At 51.0% G+C, this 15,589-nt stretch overlaps 1 protein-coding gene across 8 annotated transcripts in view; it reads left to right on the forward strand.

Annotated features, from left to right (window-relative positions):
- LOC146333950 (ran-binding protein 3-like) overlaps positions 1-15,589 on the forward strand; it is a 48,066-nt gene that overhangs the window by 15,233 nt on the left and 17,244 nt on the right. For 2 of the 8 annotated variants that reach the window (XM_084825269.1, XM_084825273.1), the window contains exons 3-9: positions 4,804-4,840; positions 5,512-5,583; positions 6,459-6,545; positions 8,479-8,550; positions 10,237-10,302; positions 11,085-11,177; positions 15,219-15,319. In XM_084825269.1, coding sequence (XP_084681395.1) covers positions 4,804-4,840; positions 5,512-5,583; positions 6,459-6,545; positions 8,479-8,550; positions 10,237-10,302; positions 11,085-11,177; positions 15,219-15,319 — 528 coding nt within the window. The remainder of the gene's footprint in view (positions 1-4,803; positions 4,841-5,511; positions 5,584-6,458; positions 6,546-8,478; positions 8,551-10,236; positions 10,303-11,084; positions 11,178-15,218; positions 15,320-15,589) is intronic. The other 6 variants (XM_084825270.1, XM_084825275.1, XM_084825274.1 and 3 more) reach the window with 4 other exon arrangements.

Genomic DNA, 15,589 nt, shown 5'->3' on the forward strand with positions numbered 1-15,589 from the left:
TGCGTGAAGCTGCCGTTTGCAGAGGAGTCCACTGTTTCTGTGGCTGCACATGGTATTAACTCACATCACTCCCAACATAGAGTTGGCAGTGAAGTGGATGCTTCGGGGCTGGCATGGATCGTCTGTGCAACATTCTCCGGGGTGTTTCATGTTTATTTTGTTGTTTCTCTGTACGATTTGGGCAGGTTCATTCCCCCCCCCCCCATACCTGCTGGACTATCAGAAGGGGCAGCTGCTCTTCAGAATCCAGTGGGGAATTCTTGCATATCTGGGGCGTGCCCCCAGGGAGTGTCAGACGGTGGTCTTGCATCTTCTTTGGTCCCTGTTTGGAGTAGGATGGGGCAGAGAGGGGGGAGTATCTCTCCACAGCAGCCTTCCCCAACTGGTTTCCCCCCAGATCTGTTAGACTACAAATCCCAGCGACCTCTAGCCAGCCACGTAGGTGGGCATGCTGTGGGTTCGAGAAGGTTGTGGGTGGAATTATGAGTGGTGAGGGCAGGGTGGGGGATTAAATAGGAATTCTGGAATTGGGGTGGTGGAAAGTGTATTTTATATGTGTGGGAAAGAACGAAATGGGGTGTGGGCAAGGGCTTTGGGAGAGCTGGGGGATGCAGGCTTATTTTCAGTTGTTTTAGAAGAGTAGCATACCTTGAGCGCTGAGGCGAGGATGGGATAGAAACACAAAAGAAAGGAGGACCCAAGTGTTATACTTGTTTTTGTGAACTTGTTTTTATATATGTTTTTGTGAACCGCCCAGAGAGCTTCGGCTATTGGGCGGTATATAAATGAAATAAATAAATAAATAATAAATAAAATTATACTGCACCTGTTTCCTCTCTCCAAGGGAGCCATTTCTATTTGGGATTGCGATCCTGCTTCAGAAATGTGTGCACAGTATAGCTTCCCTCAATGTGGTGCTCTCCAGATGTGTTGGCTGACAAATCCAAGCACCTCCCAGCCAACAGGGCTGGCTGAGGGGTGCTGGGAATTGCCGTCCGACACATCTGGAGAGCGCCACATTGAGGGAGGCTGCCATAGAAGCTCCTAGCCTGTCCACCCACATCTGGTTACCTGGAAGCAACAAGGACTCGCCCCAGGTGACCAGGCAAGTTTGAGTGCAGAAAGGCACCTTCTGGGCCACAGGAGAAACCTCTTGTGTGCCAGAAGCCCTCACCCATAGACCGCATGGGGCTCTGGCTGTGACAAAACAAATGCAAGGAGTCATCTTTGGCTGTCTGTCTCTTGGTTCTCCTTGTATCTTCTTCTCAGCAGCTCAAGACCCAGCACCATCTCCTGTAGTGTGGGGCCTGGGTCCCCTTCGTTTCGGCGGCACTTAGGATCGGGCACGCTGCGTCCAACGTTATTCAGAGGGAGAGTTCGCATGTCACCCTAAACCACGGTGTATTGCCCCTGCAGTAGGCCTCTTAATTTAGAGGTACCAAGATAGTGATAAATCAGATCCAGGTTTATTTACAAGGAGTACTTTATTGAGTAACTTACAGCACACAGGCATACCCAATGGTTGGATCAGACAGCTTCTGTGAACCCAGAGCCAAGGGGTAAGATGGGTCTTATACTATACATGGCAGCAGTGAGGCAGCGTGACAGCAGCAAGTGTTTATTAGCGTCCATTCCCAGCATAGGCTAACAGCGCTTGTTCAGAAGGAAAACAATCAGAGCTTTCCCAGCACAGCCACCTGTAGCTCGGCATAAACAGAGCCTCACTTCTCGGCGTGTCCTAGGCCCTGATAAGACACTAGCCTTCGTTAGCATGGAATGTGCTGAGGCCGTGCTATTGACCTTTGACTTAGCTCACATGCTCAGAGGCCCACTAGCAAGGAAATTGCACCAGCATTATGGATCTGTAGGCCCCTCTAAAACTACAGGTGACTTGGTTATACTCCTGGGGCTATTACACATGGCGTTGCACAGCCTTCCCCAACCTGTGACCCTCCAGACATTTTGGATGACAGCTCCCAGCATTCCCTAGCCAGGGGGGATTCTGGGAGTTGTAGCCCATCATGTTTGGGGAAGGTCTAGCATTATGTATAGAAAGGAGACAGAGCGAAAACCCTGGTTCGTGTGCTCCCTCCCTCCCTCCCTCCCTCCCTCCCTCCTCCTCCTCCTCCTCCTCCTCAGCGAGGAGGAGGTGTAAGCAAGGATTCTGTTCCAGTTTGCCCAATTCCTGACTTGTGGTGTGTGGGCAAACCAGGAATCGTGGTTTCAAAGAAGCTCTTGTCCATTTTTACACCAGCCAGCAACAGGCCCTGACTTATTTTGCTGGCTTCCTTAACAGATGAGAGTCTTCTTTTCAATGACTGTTCCCCTTCCCGGCTTGCACGCAATGGCGCGGCAGGAATCAGCGAGGGTGACATGGCTTTGCTGTTTATGCCTCCTCCCCAGCCATGTGACAGGAGGTGAGGGGGGAGCGCTTGAGCTCAGCACTGGGTGTGGGGGGTCCTTTCTGCTGGGGCTAAATCCTGCTGTTGTGTGCGAATTGTCGGGGAAACAAACAGAATGAGAACCATCCTGCCGAAGGATGAGGCAGGTGGTCACGGATCTGAAATCACACTTCTTTCAAAACGTGTATGTGCGGGTAATTTGTCAAGGAACTGCAAATTGGGGAAACAGGTTACATGGCTTATAAAGAAAACAAAATGCATACATAGAAAATGCTAAGCAAAGGTCTCAGCCTATCAAAAGTTAGCATAGGCTGAAGACTGGCTGGTTGTCCTCAGTACGCTGACCATTTGGGGCGCTCCCCGGACGGCCGCTGGGTAGCGCCCACGGTCCTCCTTCCCCACCTTAAGAAGGGTAGAGGCGATTGAGTCAATCCCCTAAGGGGTGAAGGTGCCACAATGATTTAGATCAAGCAAGCGGCGTAAACGTGGATAACGTGCTTCATGTGCTCAGTAACTTCGTTTTTGCTTTTGCAATTAGAGAAAATGTCTCTATAGCTGTATTTGTGGCTATTGTTCCTGCCATGTGTGGGAGTGTGAGCTTTTTACTCCTCTTAGGTATCAAATGCCTGATGCGTGTGTGGTCAACTTAAACACTACGTGATCAGATATAGGTAGCCTATGCTAACTTTTGATAGGCTTAGACCTTTGCTTAGCATTTTCTATGTACGTATTTTGTTTTCTTTATAAACTATGTAACCTGTTCCCCCAATTTGTAGTTCCTTGGCGAATTACCCACGCATACATGCTTATGAATGAAGTGTGATTTCAGATCCGTGACCACCAGCCTTATCCTTCGGGCAGGGATGGTTCTCATTCTGTTTATTTCCCCAACATAATGCAGCCAGTGTAGCTGGGCAAATGTAAATGATGGCGATGCTTTTCCAGTCTGAGCAAGGGGCTGTCAAACTGCCACCAGGCCCAGGGACTGAAAAAGGACAAAACCTGTGAATTGTTCCTGTGCAGGGGCTGGGTGACCCTTTTCCTGTTTCTCTCGACAAGGCTGGAGACGCTTTCATTCTCAGCTGGATGATCTTTGCATGGCCTCGCGACTTCATACCTCTGCCCTGTCCTCTCTTGCTGGCTTGTGACGCCTGTTCATCATCCTTCATTTTGGCTGGGAATAGCTCCACTCCCTCCTGCTCTCTCTTTTCTAAGACAGAGCGGTTGCCCAATTTTTTAAAAAATAAATCTTCGTTGATTCATCATATGAGTTTTAGTTGATTGATTTGCATAGGAAAAACTAAACATTTTTCTTGGGCAGGAAGTATCCGTGCAAGAATGTGTTTCAGTGCAGGACTGGTGCCAAGGCTCTGCATGGCTGGGCACCTGCCAAGGGCCCTTGCCCCAGTAGGGGCCCACCAGTAAGAGCCCCCGCTGGATTTGTTCCTCCTCTTCAGCATTGCAACCTGCTTGTTCACCTGCGTCTTGCTCTGGCTCAGACAACAGAGGAGCAGGAGATGCCATGGCAACCTCCCTGTCTGCAAGCTAGCAAGGAGTAGCAATGAGGAGGAAGAGGAGGATGAGCAAGAGCAGCTGTGAGAAGGTAGACTCACCACAGGAAGAAGCCCATTGAGGGTGTCTTGCCAGAGGGCCCTCCAAAACCTGGAACCAGCACTGCCTCCAGTTGTGTGGGACTACAACTCCCAGCATTCCCCAGCCAGCAAAGCTGTCTTAGGAGAAGCATCCCCCCTTCTCACACACGCAGCAGGGAATGACGCTTCTACGTTTGCTTCCTATGTCCCATCGACAGTTTGAATTAAAACTAATCTAAACCAAATTTCTGTTGCCACATGAATTGGCGGGGGGGGGGGGGTCCATTTTGGTCAGTCCACATGTTCTTAATGGATTCATCTAACCCTTTTGTTGACTTTGGTCTCACTGCTCTGTGAGAAAGTGCTGCGAAGGTATTGCCCCTTTTCTTTGCCTTTTCTTTCTCTTGGTTCCTTCTCTCGGTCGCTGTTTAAGGAGCGATGCTACACCCAGACCATTTTCCGGCACTCTCGTTGTGTGCTTCGGCAGTTTAAAGCAGGCTTTAAAATGGTGCCCTCCAGACGTTTTGGACTTCAGCGCCTGTTCAGCCCCAACCAGTATGGCCAGGGATCAGGAATGCTATGAGTTGTAGTCCAAAACATCTGGAGGGCACCTGGTTGAGCAAAGGCTCTTTCAGGCCTTGAAAGTCTCTAAGCAAGAGCTAGTTTCCTTCAAAAACATATTCACCAGTATACAGTCCTGAGGCGCTAAAGGACATGTCCAGAGAATGGGCAAGGGGTTGAGGGGGGGGGGTTGTGTGTCTGATGGAATCTATTTTTTTAATGAATATATATATATATATTTGTTACAGAGGTCAGCAGATGGGTCAAGTCCAGAAGACGGGGAAGGTGAGGGAGTTCGTGTCCGCCGCCTAGAGAGTCCAGAAACAGCCTGAATGAAAGTTTTTATTCTTGGGGCCCGGGAATTCCTTCCGTGCCAGCATGACAGTCATATGCAGATTCCGAATGTTTGTGCCCCGTGCCAGGGTGGTGTGTGTGTGTGCGCGCATGCGCATTTCTTTTGCACAGTAATCCCAGCAACTTTTACAAGTTCTGCCCTTGCACGGGCAAAACATGTAATGACCAGAAGGAGCATGGGGTCCCCACTGATCCTTAGTGGCAGGGTGACATCCCAGCTGAAGTACGTGGGAGGAATGCCCGCTGACATTGGAGCTGAGGTTCCTATGAAGGCAGTCACCCTCTCCTGTTCTTCCTCAGCCCTGAGGTATTCAGTGGAGGGTCCATTCAGCCAGTCGTGCAGGACCTCAGTCTGGGGTCTCAGACTGAGGTCCTGCACCAGACTGCCTGGGGTCTCAGTCTGGCCCTGTGAGGTTCCCCTTGTGGCCACACCCCCTCCTCAAGCCACCCCCTCTTTCCCCCCAAACCACTGATTATTTAATGGTTTTCCAGCTGTTGTACAGTTCCCGCCGCCTCATTCGAAAAAGTTGAAATGCCTCCCCTAAGGCGTCATGGACTGGCAGGCAGAGCCATTGATTTTAACTTACCCCTTTTGCTTTCAGGCCCCGCCCACCACTGGAACACGGCCCCTGAGAGCGGCTCCGAAATGGAATTCAGCCCTCGGGCGGAAGGAGGTTCTGCACCCCTGCATTTCACCCTCATGGCCAATTGATAGACCTCTCTTCCCCCTCCTTTTCCATGCATGTCTCTGATCCCCTGCAAAAGCCACTTAAGTTGGAGGCCAGTATCGCCTCTTGTGGCAACCAAGCACCATCAGCTATATTTATGCATCGTTATAAAGGGGGACGCTCTTTTATTCATCCCGAAGTGGGTCATGCCAGTAGCAACGCTGCCGGTTTTTAAAGGTTTTCTGGGGCGGGGGGACAAGAAGCAAAAGTTACAAACCAACCAACAGAGAGAGGGGAGGGAAAATGAAGTCGGCGAGCTTCTTTACTTATGTTTGTTGTACAGGAACTGGCAGTTCTGCGGTGCCCCTCCTCACCTGCCTGAAAAACCTCACATGCCAACGTCCCTCCTTCAGGAATGAGAGGAGAAACTGAACTTAAGCAGCTTTTAAAGTGTGTTGCAGCTTTGGGGCTAAAGCTCTCAATGATGGGGTGCCTGCATGGACAAATAGTTGCTTGAACGTCCATGCCCTTAAACCAGCCTCCCACAAGCTGCTGTCTTCCAGATGTGTTGGACTGCAACACCCATCCTTCCCAGCCAGCATGGCCAAAGGGATGGATAGGCATTGCAGTCCAAAGGCCATGCTGGCAAAGGCCAAAGTCCATGCTGGCTGAGAAGGATAGGCGTTGCAGTCCAACGCATCTGGAAGGTGCTACTTTGGGGAGGCTGCCTTAAAGACGTGCCCACCAGAAGAGGGTCATCCATTTGCCACCCTTTCCTGTCTCTGGCCACCAGCCTTGTTCCCATCTGCTCGGAATTGCCCAAAATGCCCATATCCATCCGCCTTTCCACCTTCTCTCCTCTGTGCTCTCTGTCCCTGCAGAGTCCGACCGAGAAGATGGGAGCTACTGTCCTCCTGTAAAGCGAGAAAGGACCTCTTCGCTCACGCAGTTCCCTCCTTCACAGTCAGGTAAAGGGGAACACCTCCCTCTCTCTCTCTCTCTCTCTCTCTCCCTCTCTCTCTCTCTCTCTCTCTTCACCTTGCTCCCCTCTTTTCCCTTGAGATGGGGCGGGGGGTGTCTCACAGCACTTGGGAGATGCTTGAGCTTTGGGAAGTTTTCAGGGAGAAAGAACTCATGAGTTGGGCAAGCCAGCTGTGCCCCAAATCAGCACCAAAGGAAGCTGACCGTGGAGCGGACAATATGGGGAAGTCCGTGGCCACGTTCTAATCTTCCTCTTCCTGTGCTTTCCCTGTTGCCTGCTTTATAGTGTAATCTCTTTGGGGGCAGGGGACTTCCTCCTTTTTATTTATTATTTGTCATTATTTATTGCTCAGAGTTATACGCCACTTTCCACAAAGGGATCAAAGCGGTGAACATAAAATACAGTGGCACAAAAGCCAGCAGTAACTATAACAATAAAACCCCAATGCAAATTAATCATCAATAAAACGTGGTGTGCTACGAGCCATAGCTGGCTGGCTCACACATCTGAGAAGAGATGAGTTTTAGGAAGGCGTCTGTATGTCAGAACGGTGGGGGCCTGTCCAATGTCAGCAGGTAAAGTTTTCCAGAGGGTGGGTGCCACAGCACGACAGGCTTTACTGAATGTGGCACCTTTGAAGCCCTGAAGCTCCGTTTACTGTGCTCATTCAACCTGGTGTCCTCCGGATGTGTTTCCCTACAACTCCCAGCATTCCTGCCCATCGGCCCTGGTGCCTGGGGCTGCTGGAAGTTGAGGTCCAAACCTCTGGTACCAGGTTGGGGAAAGGTTGAACTACAGGGTTTCAGTGGGTGCTAATCTGCCCTGGTGAAAACAGAGCATTCACCAACTGACAGCACAACCCAGTGTGTGTTGACTCAGATGTCCGTCCCACTGTGCTCAGCGGGGCTTACCTGGGAGTAAGTGTGAACAGGATTGCAGCCTCATTGTGTTCAGAAGAAGGCGGGCGAAAGGCAGTATTGTATAGTGGTGAGAGCATTCTGCCCCCAACCTGTTGCCCTCTGGAGGTTTTGGACTTCCCATCAGCCCCATGGCCAGTGACTAGGAATGTTGGGAGTTGATGTCCAAAATATTTCATTTCTATGCCGCCCAATAGCTGAAGCTGGCTGGGCGGTTCACAAAAATGAAAACCAAAAAGTGCAGGATAAAACAATATAAAATATTAAAGCATTAAAACCACAATATAACAGTACAACCAGAATAAAACCTAGCAGCAGTGCAGAGATTTAAAATACAGATTTAAAACAGCAAAGCTGAAAGACTAGAAAGCTAAAATGCCTGGGAGAATAAAAAGGTCTGCACCTGGCGCCAGAAGGAGTACAGTGTAGGTGCCAGGTGAACCTCACTAGGGAGCTCGTGCCACAGCAGAAAAGGCCCTCCTCCTAGTAGCCACCCGCCTCACTCCCTTTGGCAGGGGGTCATGCAGAAGGGCCGCTGAGGACTATCTTAAGGTCCTGGCAGGCACATATGGGAGGAGGCGATCCTTCAGATAACCTGGCCCCAAGCCGTTCAGGGCTTTGAATGTCAACACCAGCACTTTGAATCGGGCCCGGAAAGGGACTGGCAGCCAGTGCAGCTGGAAATGTACCGGCATAATATGAGCTCATTGGCCAGTCCCTGTTAACAATCTTGCTGCCCTATTTTGGACCAGCTGAAGTTTCCGGACCGTTTTATCTGGAGGGCAGCAGGTCATGGAAGGCGTCACAGCGATGGTGCTGAAGAAATAATTCATAATAGCGAAGGGGAAGAGGCAGGCCTGGGGATATTGTCCACTGTTGTGCCTTGGACGGATTCCTTGGGGGAGAACGGAGGAAGAGAGTTTCTGCGGCATGGGGGTAAGTTCTCTGTGCGCTCACTCATGCCCTCATTCTTTCGTTCTCTCTCTCTCTCCTCGGTCACAGTGACAAAGAACAATGTCTTCATGCCCTCCAGCTTCTGCGAACCTTCTACGGGAAACTCTGACTCAGAACCCGGTGAGCTTCAGGGCAGGCAGCACCGCCCACCGCAGGGAGCCCCTTCCGAGGTGGAGCTGAGTGACCGCAGGTGGCAGGGTGGGGGAAATGCCACGAACAGGCAGGCTGTGCATGCTCTCTACTGCTGCCTCAAAATAGCGGCTCAGTTCACCCATAATGCTAATGCATGGTTGTCATGATGTCTAAACCTGGCTGCGCTAACAAACAGTGGTTTGTTAACCACGGACAACCCAGAGAAAGAAGCCATGGTTTGTTGTCGGGTTGTGAACCCTGGGTAGTTTAAACTATGTTTGTCACTGGGTGGTTCGCGTGACACAGTGGGTTATTTAACCCATGATGAGTTGCAGCTGCCATTTTGAATATATGGTCTGTGATCAGAGGTTGCGGCATGTCATGTGAACCTGGCCGTTGGGGGTTACTCGAGGGTTACACAACCCTTACACAACCCTTACACAACCCTTACACAACCCTTACACAACCCTTACACAACCCTTACACAACCCTTACACAACCCTTACACAACTCTTACACAACCCTACTACTAATGGAGGGTTATGTGAAGGTTTTTAACCCTTGAATAACCCACGAATAACCCACGATGGCCCGGTGCGCATGATATACTGCAACTCCCGGTTGGGGGTTATTCAAAACAGCACCTGCTGAACACTGGCTCATCGTGGGTTAAATGACCTTCGAGGAGCCAGCTGTGTTGTTAGGTGTGAACCCAGAACCATGGGTTGTTCTTGGGTTGTTTCTCCAGGCTACTGAGGCAGTGAGCAAGAGCGGTCAAAGAAAACCGGCCGCTCTGCATCGTGCAATCTATTTCCCTGAATGAGTAAGCAGGGTGTCTATAGCTTACTGTCACCTTTTCCAACCTGGTGCCCTCAAGTTGTGTTAGATTGCAACTTCCATCATCCCCTGTCAGTCTGCCCAATAGGCATGATGGGAGTTGTGGTACAAGACATCTGGAAGGCGCCAGGTTGGAAAAGATGGCCTCATGGCCCAATTCTGTGTGTGTTTAGACAGAAAGGAGTCCTTCAGCTCCCAGCATGCCCCAGCCAGCATGGATGGCTGAGGCATGTTGGGAGTTGTAGGACTCCTCTCTATCTAAACATGCCCAGGACTGCACCAGATTGCACGTGAGGAGCTTGAGTTCCCCTGTGGCCTCGTTGACAGCTCTCCAGACATGGTCTGTGACTCCCCATTGGAGAAGATGTCACTGGCTGAATGGATGGCTGGCCCTGGGTTTTAATTTGATTTTGGCCCACTCTGGCTTTGAGAACAAAGCGAGCCCATGCAGGGAGGGGAGCTGACTGGCCCGAGAAGGACGCTTGGCCCGTCCGGCACTCCCGCCTTTCACAGGAACACGGCTGGAAGTGGGCAGGCGGAGTGTTTTCACTGTGGGGACTTCGGTCCGAGTGCCCGCTTGTGCACAGCTGTGGGGGCCGCTGGAGAGGTGGGGGCGCTGGGAGAAATGCTTTCCAGGTAGAAGGTCCCGACTCTGATTCTTGGCATCATCAAGGAGGTATTTCCAGTAATTCAGCCGTAGGAGAGTCATTTCAACTTTTTAGACCGGGGAGAACGTTGCAGAGAAGCCAGGAAACCACCGAACACTCAGGGGAAAGGGGGAGTTCCTTGGGGCCTCCTTCCCTGCCAGTGATCTCACTTTCCGCTTTTGAATTCCAGAGGAAAAATGCACCGGATTCAGGTTGAAGCCCCCCACTCTGATCCATGGCCAGGCACCCAGCGCAGGTGAGCGACGACGCCTTTGGCCATGCGTGGGAAAAACCCAGGCACAAAACCCTCCCACTGAGCCTTTTGGACAGTAGTCCTGCCGCCGATACGCCCACAGAAATCGGCCCTCCTCCTCCTCCTCCTCCTCCTCACATGATGCTTTTCAGGCCTTCTCTGCTCTGTCAATGTAGAGCCAGTTCACTCCTGCTCTGAGAGGGCTTTGAGAAGGCTGGATGAGAGATCAGAGATCAAACTAAACTGTATTAGAGATAAACTGTATCAATCTACATAAAACTACTGTATGAGAGGTAAACCTCCAGGGTGATTTGCCCTGCAGGCTTAAGTTGCCTTAAGGCACAATCCTATCCATATTTGGACAGGAAAAAGGTCCTACTAACCTATGCTTGTTTAGACAGGAAAGAGGCCCTATGATCTTATGCATGTTTAGACCGAAAAAAGTCCAACAACTCCTAGCATGCCCCAGCCAGCATAGCCTTCCCCACCCTGGTGTCTTCAGATGTGTTCAACTGCAACTCCCAGCATCCTCTTAACTGCCAGTCACGAAGCCTTAGGAGAGGCATTTCAGCCTTTTAGAACGGGGGGAAACCCTCAAAAGCAAATAAACCACCAAGTGATCAGGGGAAAGGGGGTGAGGCTCAGAGGCTTTCTGATCCAGGGGTTTGCACCCCTGATGTACCAGATTGGTAGCGTCGATGCGGCCTTCCCCAACTGCAGCCAGGCTGGAGCCTCTCTGTCTCGGTGTTGCTGAGGGTCAACACGATCCTTTCGTCCCTTTCCAGGGGTGCCGAGCCAGAAACCAAAGGAGCAGCAGCGGAGCGTCTTGCGCCCAGCAGTATTGCAACCCCCCCAGCCAAAGGCTTTCTCGCAAGCAGGCAAGTGAGCCTCTGTGATAGACTCGCTCGGGGCACTTGCCCTCAAGACGCAGGGAAAAGAAAATGGCCACCTGCAGCTGGACTTGTGTTTTTTCCTGGCTGCATAAAGCGGCCTTTCCTTTATAAGCCTTTTTCTTTACACTCGCAGGAGTTATGGCTGCATAAGGTCCCAGGTTCAATCCCCAGCATAGAAACCCTCCAGCAGCAAAATCTGGGGAAGGCAGTACCTCTCTCAGCCTGAGATCTGGGAGAGCCATTGAGCGAGCGTTGCTCCAGTATGCTCTGCTCCAATGGTTTAAGGCCGCTTGATCCGCTTCTGTGTTCTGCTTTGGAGGCAGAGAAGTTTCCCAGCTATAATCCCCAGCATCTCCAGCCACTGGGAAAGTCGCCTCTTTGCCTGAGAGCTGCTGCCCTCGGAACAAACCGCCCTGCGCTACAGGGATCAAATGGTCTCACTCTGTACCAGGCAGCTTCCTTCCTGGGTCCGTCAGGAGCGCCCATCGTTCTATGGCATGGGGACCTTCTGCACTCAGTTGAGTCCCCAGGGGAAACCCCAGACCATTCCGGCCAGACAGAACAGGCACTCCTTGGCTAGATGGACCAATAATCTGGTGTGGCAAAAAGCAACTTCATATCTATTTTATTATATTTTAAATTTTCTCTCTTACCTTTCAGCCCAGAAAAAGGCCTGCAAGGTGGCTCGCAAAACTGTCATACAGTCAGGGCCAGAAATATTGGAACAAGGATAACTGTTTTGGCAGTTGGCCTCTGTACACCACCACATTGAAGTTGAAAGGAAACACACCCAGATGGGAGCGAAGTCAGGACTTCCAGCTATAATTCAAGGGGTGCGGCAAAAGTGGGGCACTGACCGTTCAGGAAGGACAGCCAGTGGCAAGTAAACCCCCCCATCGTTGGGGGCTCCTAAGTAATGGAATGAATGGCTGGCAAGCAGCTGCATGGCCAGGTGTGGCCTGTTTCCTGGGTGCCCCATGACTACTGATGTACGAAAGTCCCTTACCTGGTCCCGCAGCTTGCTTCGTAGTCTTTATGTAGACTCCGGCGAAAATAAGGGCAACGCTATTTGCGTTGCCCTTATTTTCACCGTAGTCTATGTAAATCGTTACGTAGACTACCCGGGCCCAAATAAGGAACGCAAATGGCAGCGCCCATGGGCGCCGCCATTTGCATATGCGCTTTTTTTTTCCCCCAAAGTCACCCATGATAGGCTACATAACCATTAACGTAGCCTATCACGGCTGACTTTGGAAATCTAGCCGTGATAGGCTACGTTAATCATTACGTAGCCTATCACGTGTGTGTGTGTGTTTTTTTTTCATTCACTTTGTAGTGGCGGCGGCGGCCAGTCAGAAGACCGGCCGCCGCCCCCTCCAAAACGCTGCCGGGACCCGCCGCCGAGAGGGATATTCGAGGGAGGTAAGTCCCATCCTGGGGGGGGGGGGGGGGGCGGAGAATTTCACCAGCAATTTCGGGGGGCCGAATGCATTGGCATTCGGCCTCCCCGAGATTCATGGAGAAATTCACGGCCATCCCTACCCATGACCCACCAAGCAGAGAAAAGGCCTGGAGGCGGTTCTGAGTGTCACATTTGCATTTGGCGGCTGTTCCCTGGAACCCCCAACATGAGGTCCAAAGAGGTGTCCATGCGAGTGAAGGAGGCCATCCTGAGGCTGAGGAAACAACATAAACCCATCAGAGAGATAGCAGAAACAGTGGGGGTGGCCAACACAACAGTTTGGGACATCCTGAAAAAGACGGAATTAACTGGCAAGCTCAGCAACAGCAGAAGGCCTGGAAGGCCACGGAAGACAACTAAAGCGGATGACCGCAGAATTCTGCTCATGGCGAAGAGGAGCCCTTTCACAGCATCGAGCCAGGCCAAGAACGCGGTTGCGGTGGTAGACATGTCACTGTCGACATCTACAGTAAAGACACGGCCTTATGAACGTAAATACAGAGGCTTCAGAACAAGGTGCAAACCACTGGTCACGCTCAAGAACAGACAGGCCAGATTAGCCTTTGCCAGCAAACACCTAAAAAAGCCTGCCCAGTTCTGGAATAAGATTCTTTGGACTGCTGAGACCAAGATTAACTTGTACCAGAATGATGGGAAGAGAAAACTATGGAGAAGGAAAGGAACAGCTCATGATCCAAAGCATGCCACATCATCTGGCAAACATGGTGGAGGCAGTGTCATGGCCTGGGCATGTATGGCTGCCAATGGAGCCGGGTCACTGGTGGTTATTGATGACCCGACTGCTGATAAAAGCAGCAGGACGAATTCTGAAGTGTATGGGGCTATGCATTCTGCTCAGATTCAGCTGAATGCTGCCAAACCGATAGGACGCCGCTTCATATTGCAGATGGATAATGACCCAAAACATACAGCAAAAGCTACCCGAGAGTTTCTCCAGGCAAAGAAGTGGGATGTTCTTCCATGGCCCAGTCAGTCACCTGATCTCCACCCCATAGAGCATGCTTTTCCCTTACTGAAGACAAGACTGAAGGCAGAAGGACCCACAAAGAAGCAGCAGCTGAAGGCAGCTGCAGTGAAGGCCTGGCAAAGCGTCTCGAGGGAGGAAACTCGGCATTGGGTCATGTCCATGGGTTCCAGACTTCAGGCAGTCATTGACTGCAAAGGATTTCCATCCAGGTATTAAAGGCGACCCTTAAGTTTGAAATGATGTTGGTTTGTTCCATTACTTAGGAGCCCCCAACGATGGGGGGGGGGGTGCATCCTTCCTGAACAGTCAGTGCCCCACTGTTGCCGCACCCCTTGAATTACAGCTGGAAGTCCTGACTTTGCTCCCATCTGGGTGTGTTTCCTTTCAACTTCAATGTGGTGGTGTACAGAGACCAACTGTCAAAACAGTTATCCTTGTTCCAATATTTCTGGCCCTGACTGTAAATCCCAGCTTGTAAATATCTGCCTGGTCACCTGTGGCGAATATAAATTGCCTCCAAGTGACCAGGTTGGGGAATTCTACAAAAGCAGGGTGTTTTCAGTGCAGGGAAGATTGATATACGTAGATATAAATGGGCCAGTAAACTTTTGGGGGGCTGTTAAGTTTTATGGATTTATTTTCAGGGGTTATTAGATGCTTTGTCTTAGATCTCTGATTGTCGAAGGAAAGCAGGGCTCGTGGTTTGGTGGAAAACATCATCTGGCTCCGATAGCAGATGCTGGAAGTCAGGGGCAGTATTTGACTGGAGGAGGGGAAGAGGAGTTACTTAGTGGGGGGATGCTGAAGGTGGGATCAGGCTTCTTCCCTTCAAAGAACAGTTGAGAGTGAATCCCTTCTCAAAGGCCCTTGGGGTAGCTATTGGATGTCCTGCTTGCAGGCTTCCCCAAGGCGTTTGGTTGGCCACACCTCCTCCCTAGGCAGCTGCCTCCATGTTCTGACTGCTCTGACCACTAAGATGTTTTTCCTGATGTTCATCCAAAATCTGCCTTCCTGTAACTTCAGCCCATTATTTCATAGCCTCCAGTCTGGGGTGACAGAGAACAGGTTCTTCTGCGTGATGTCAAACCTTTAGGGCCTGGAAAAGTGCTCTCATCTCCCCCTCAGTCTTGTCAAGGCTAAACAAGCCCGCATGGGACTTAGTTTATAGTCCCCTGATCATCTTTGTTGCCTTTCTCTGAACTTGTTCCAATTGATCTGAACCGTTCTTCAAGTGTGGCTTCCAGAACTGGACACGGTATTTGAAGTGAGGTCTCACCAGAGTAGAGTGGAACTCTTCCTTCCCGTGGTTTTTAAGCGGTACTTTTACTGATGCAACCTAAAAGTGCCTTTGCCTTTTTTGCTGCCGCATCTCGCTTCTGGCCACCCTGGTCCATTTGAGTGGGGTTCTGCTTCTGTTCTCCCTAAAAGAACAGCGCCTTTTGTCCTCCCAGATGAAACCTCAAGCCAGTCCAGTCCTGTCTGTAAAATTAAGTTGCAAAGTAAAGTCAGGGTTGTTGCAGGGATCAAAAAGCCATTTGCAAGCCCTTTGCCTGTCATTTGGCATTTCTTCTTGCAGTTCCAAGCAGCGGAACCAATGGCATCAGTATCCCTCCAGATCTTGCTGCGTCCGCATCTGCAGCCAACGCAACGCCGCAAAGTCCTGATTCAGAGGAGAAGGTGAGTCTTGTCAGGCATCCTGAGGAGTCGGTGGAAGCTGGGGAAGAGGCCATCAGGCATCCTGTTCTGCAGCTGACAGCGTTGGTTTTTGTTCTGCAACGTGTTTTCTTTAGAGGAGGTCAGGAGAGCCCCACGTTTGTGGGACTCCGCTCTGACTGGGCATTCTGGTAGACCAGCTGTCAAACAGTAAAATGGCCTTTTAAAGGAGCTCTCGGGTGTTCTGTTCTGGACCGAACAGAAGCCCATGGAGCTCAGTGCCAGCTAGCAAGC

This window comes from Heloderma suspectum, chromosome W, assembly GCF_057233095.1.
Source record: "Heloderma suspectum isolate Gila_16-S chromosome W, 16-S_ref, whole genome shotgun sequence".
Classification (NCBI taxonomy): Eukaryota; Metazoa; Chordata; class Lepidosauria; order Squamata; family Helodermatidae; genus Heloderma; species Heloderma suspectum.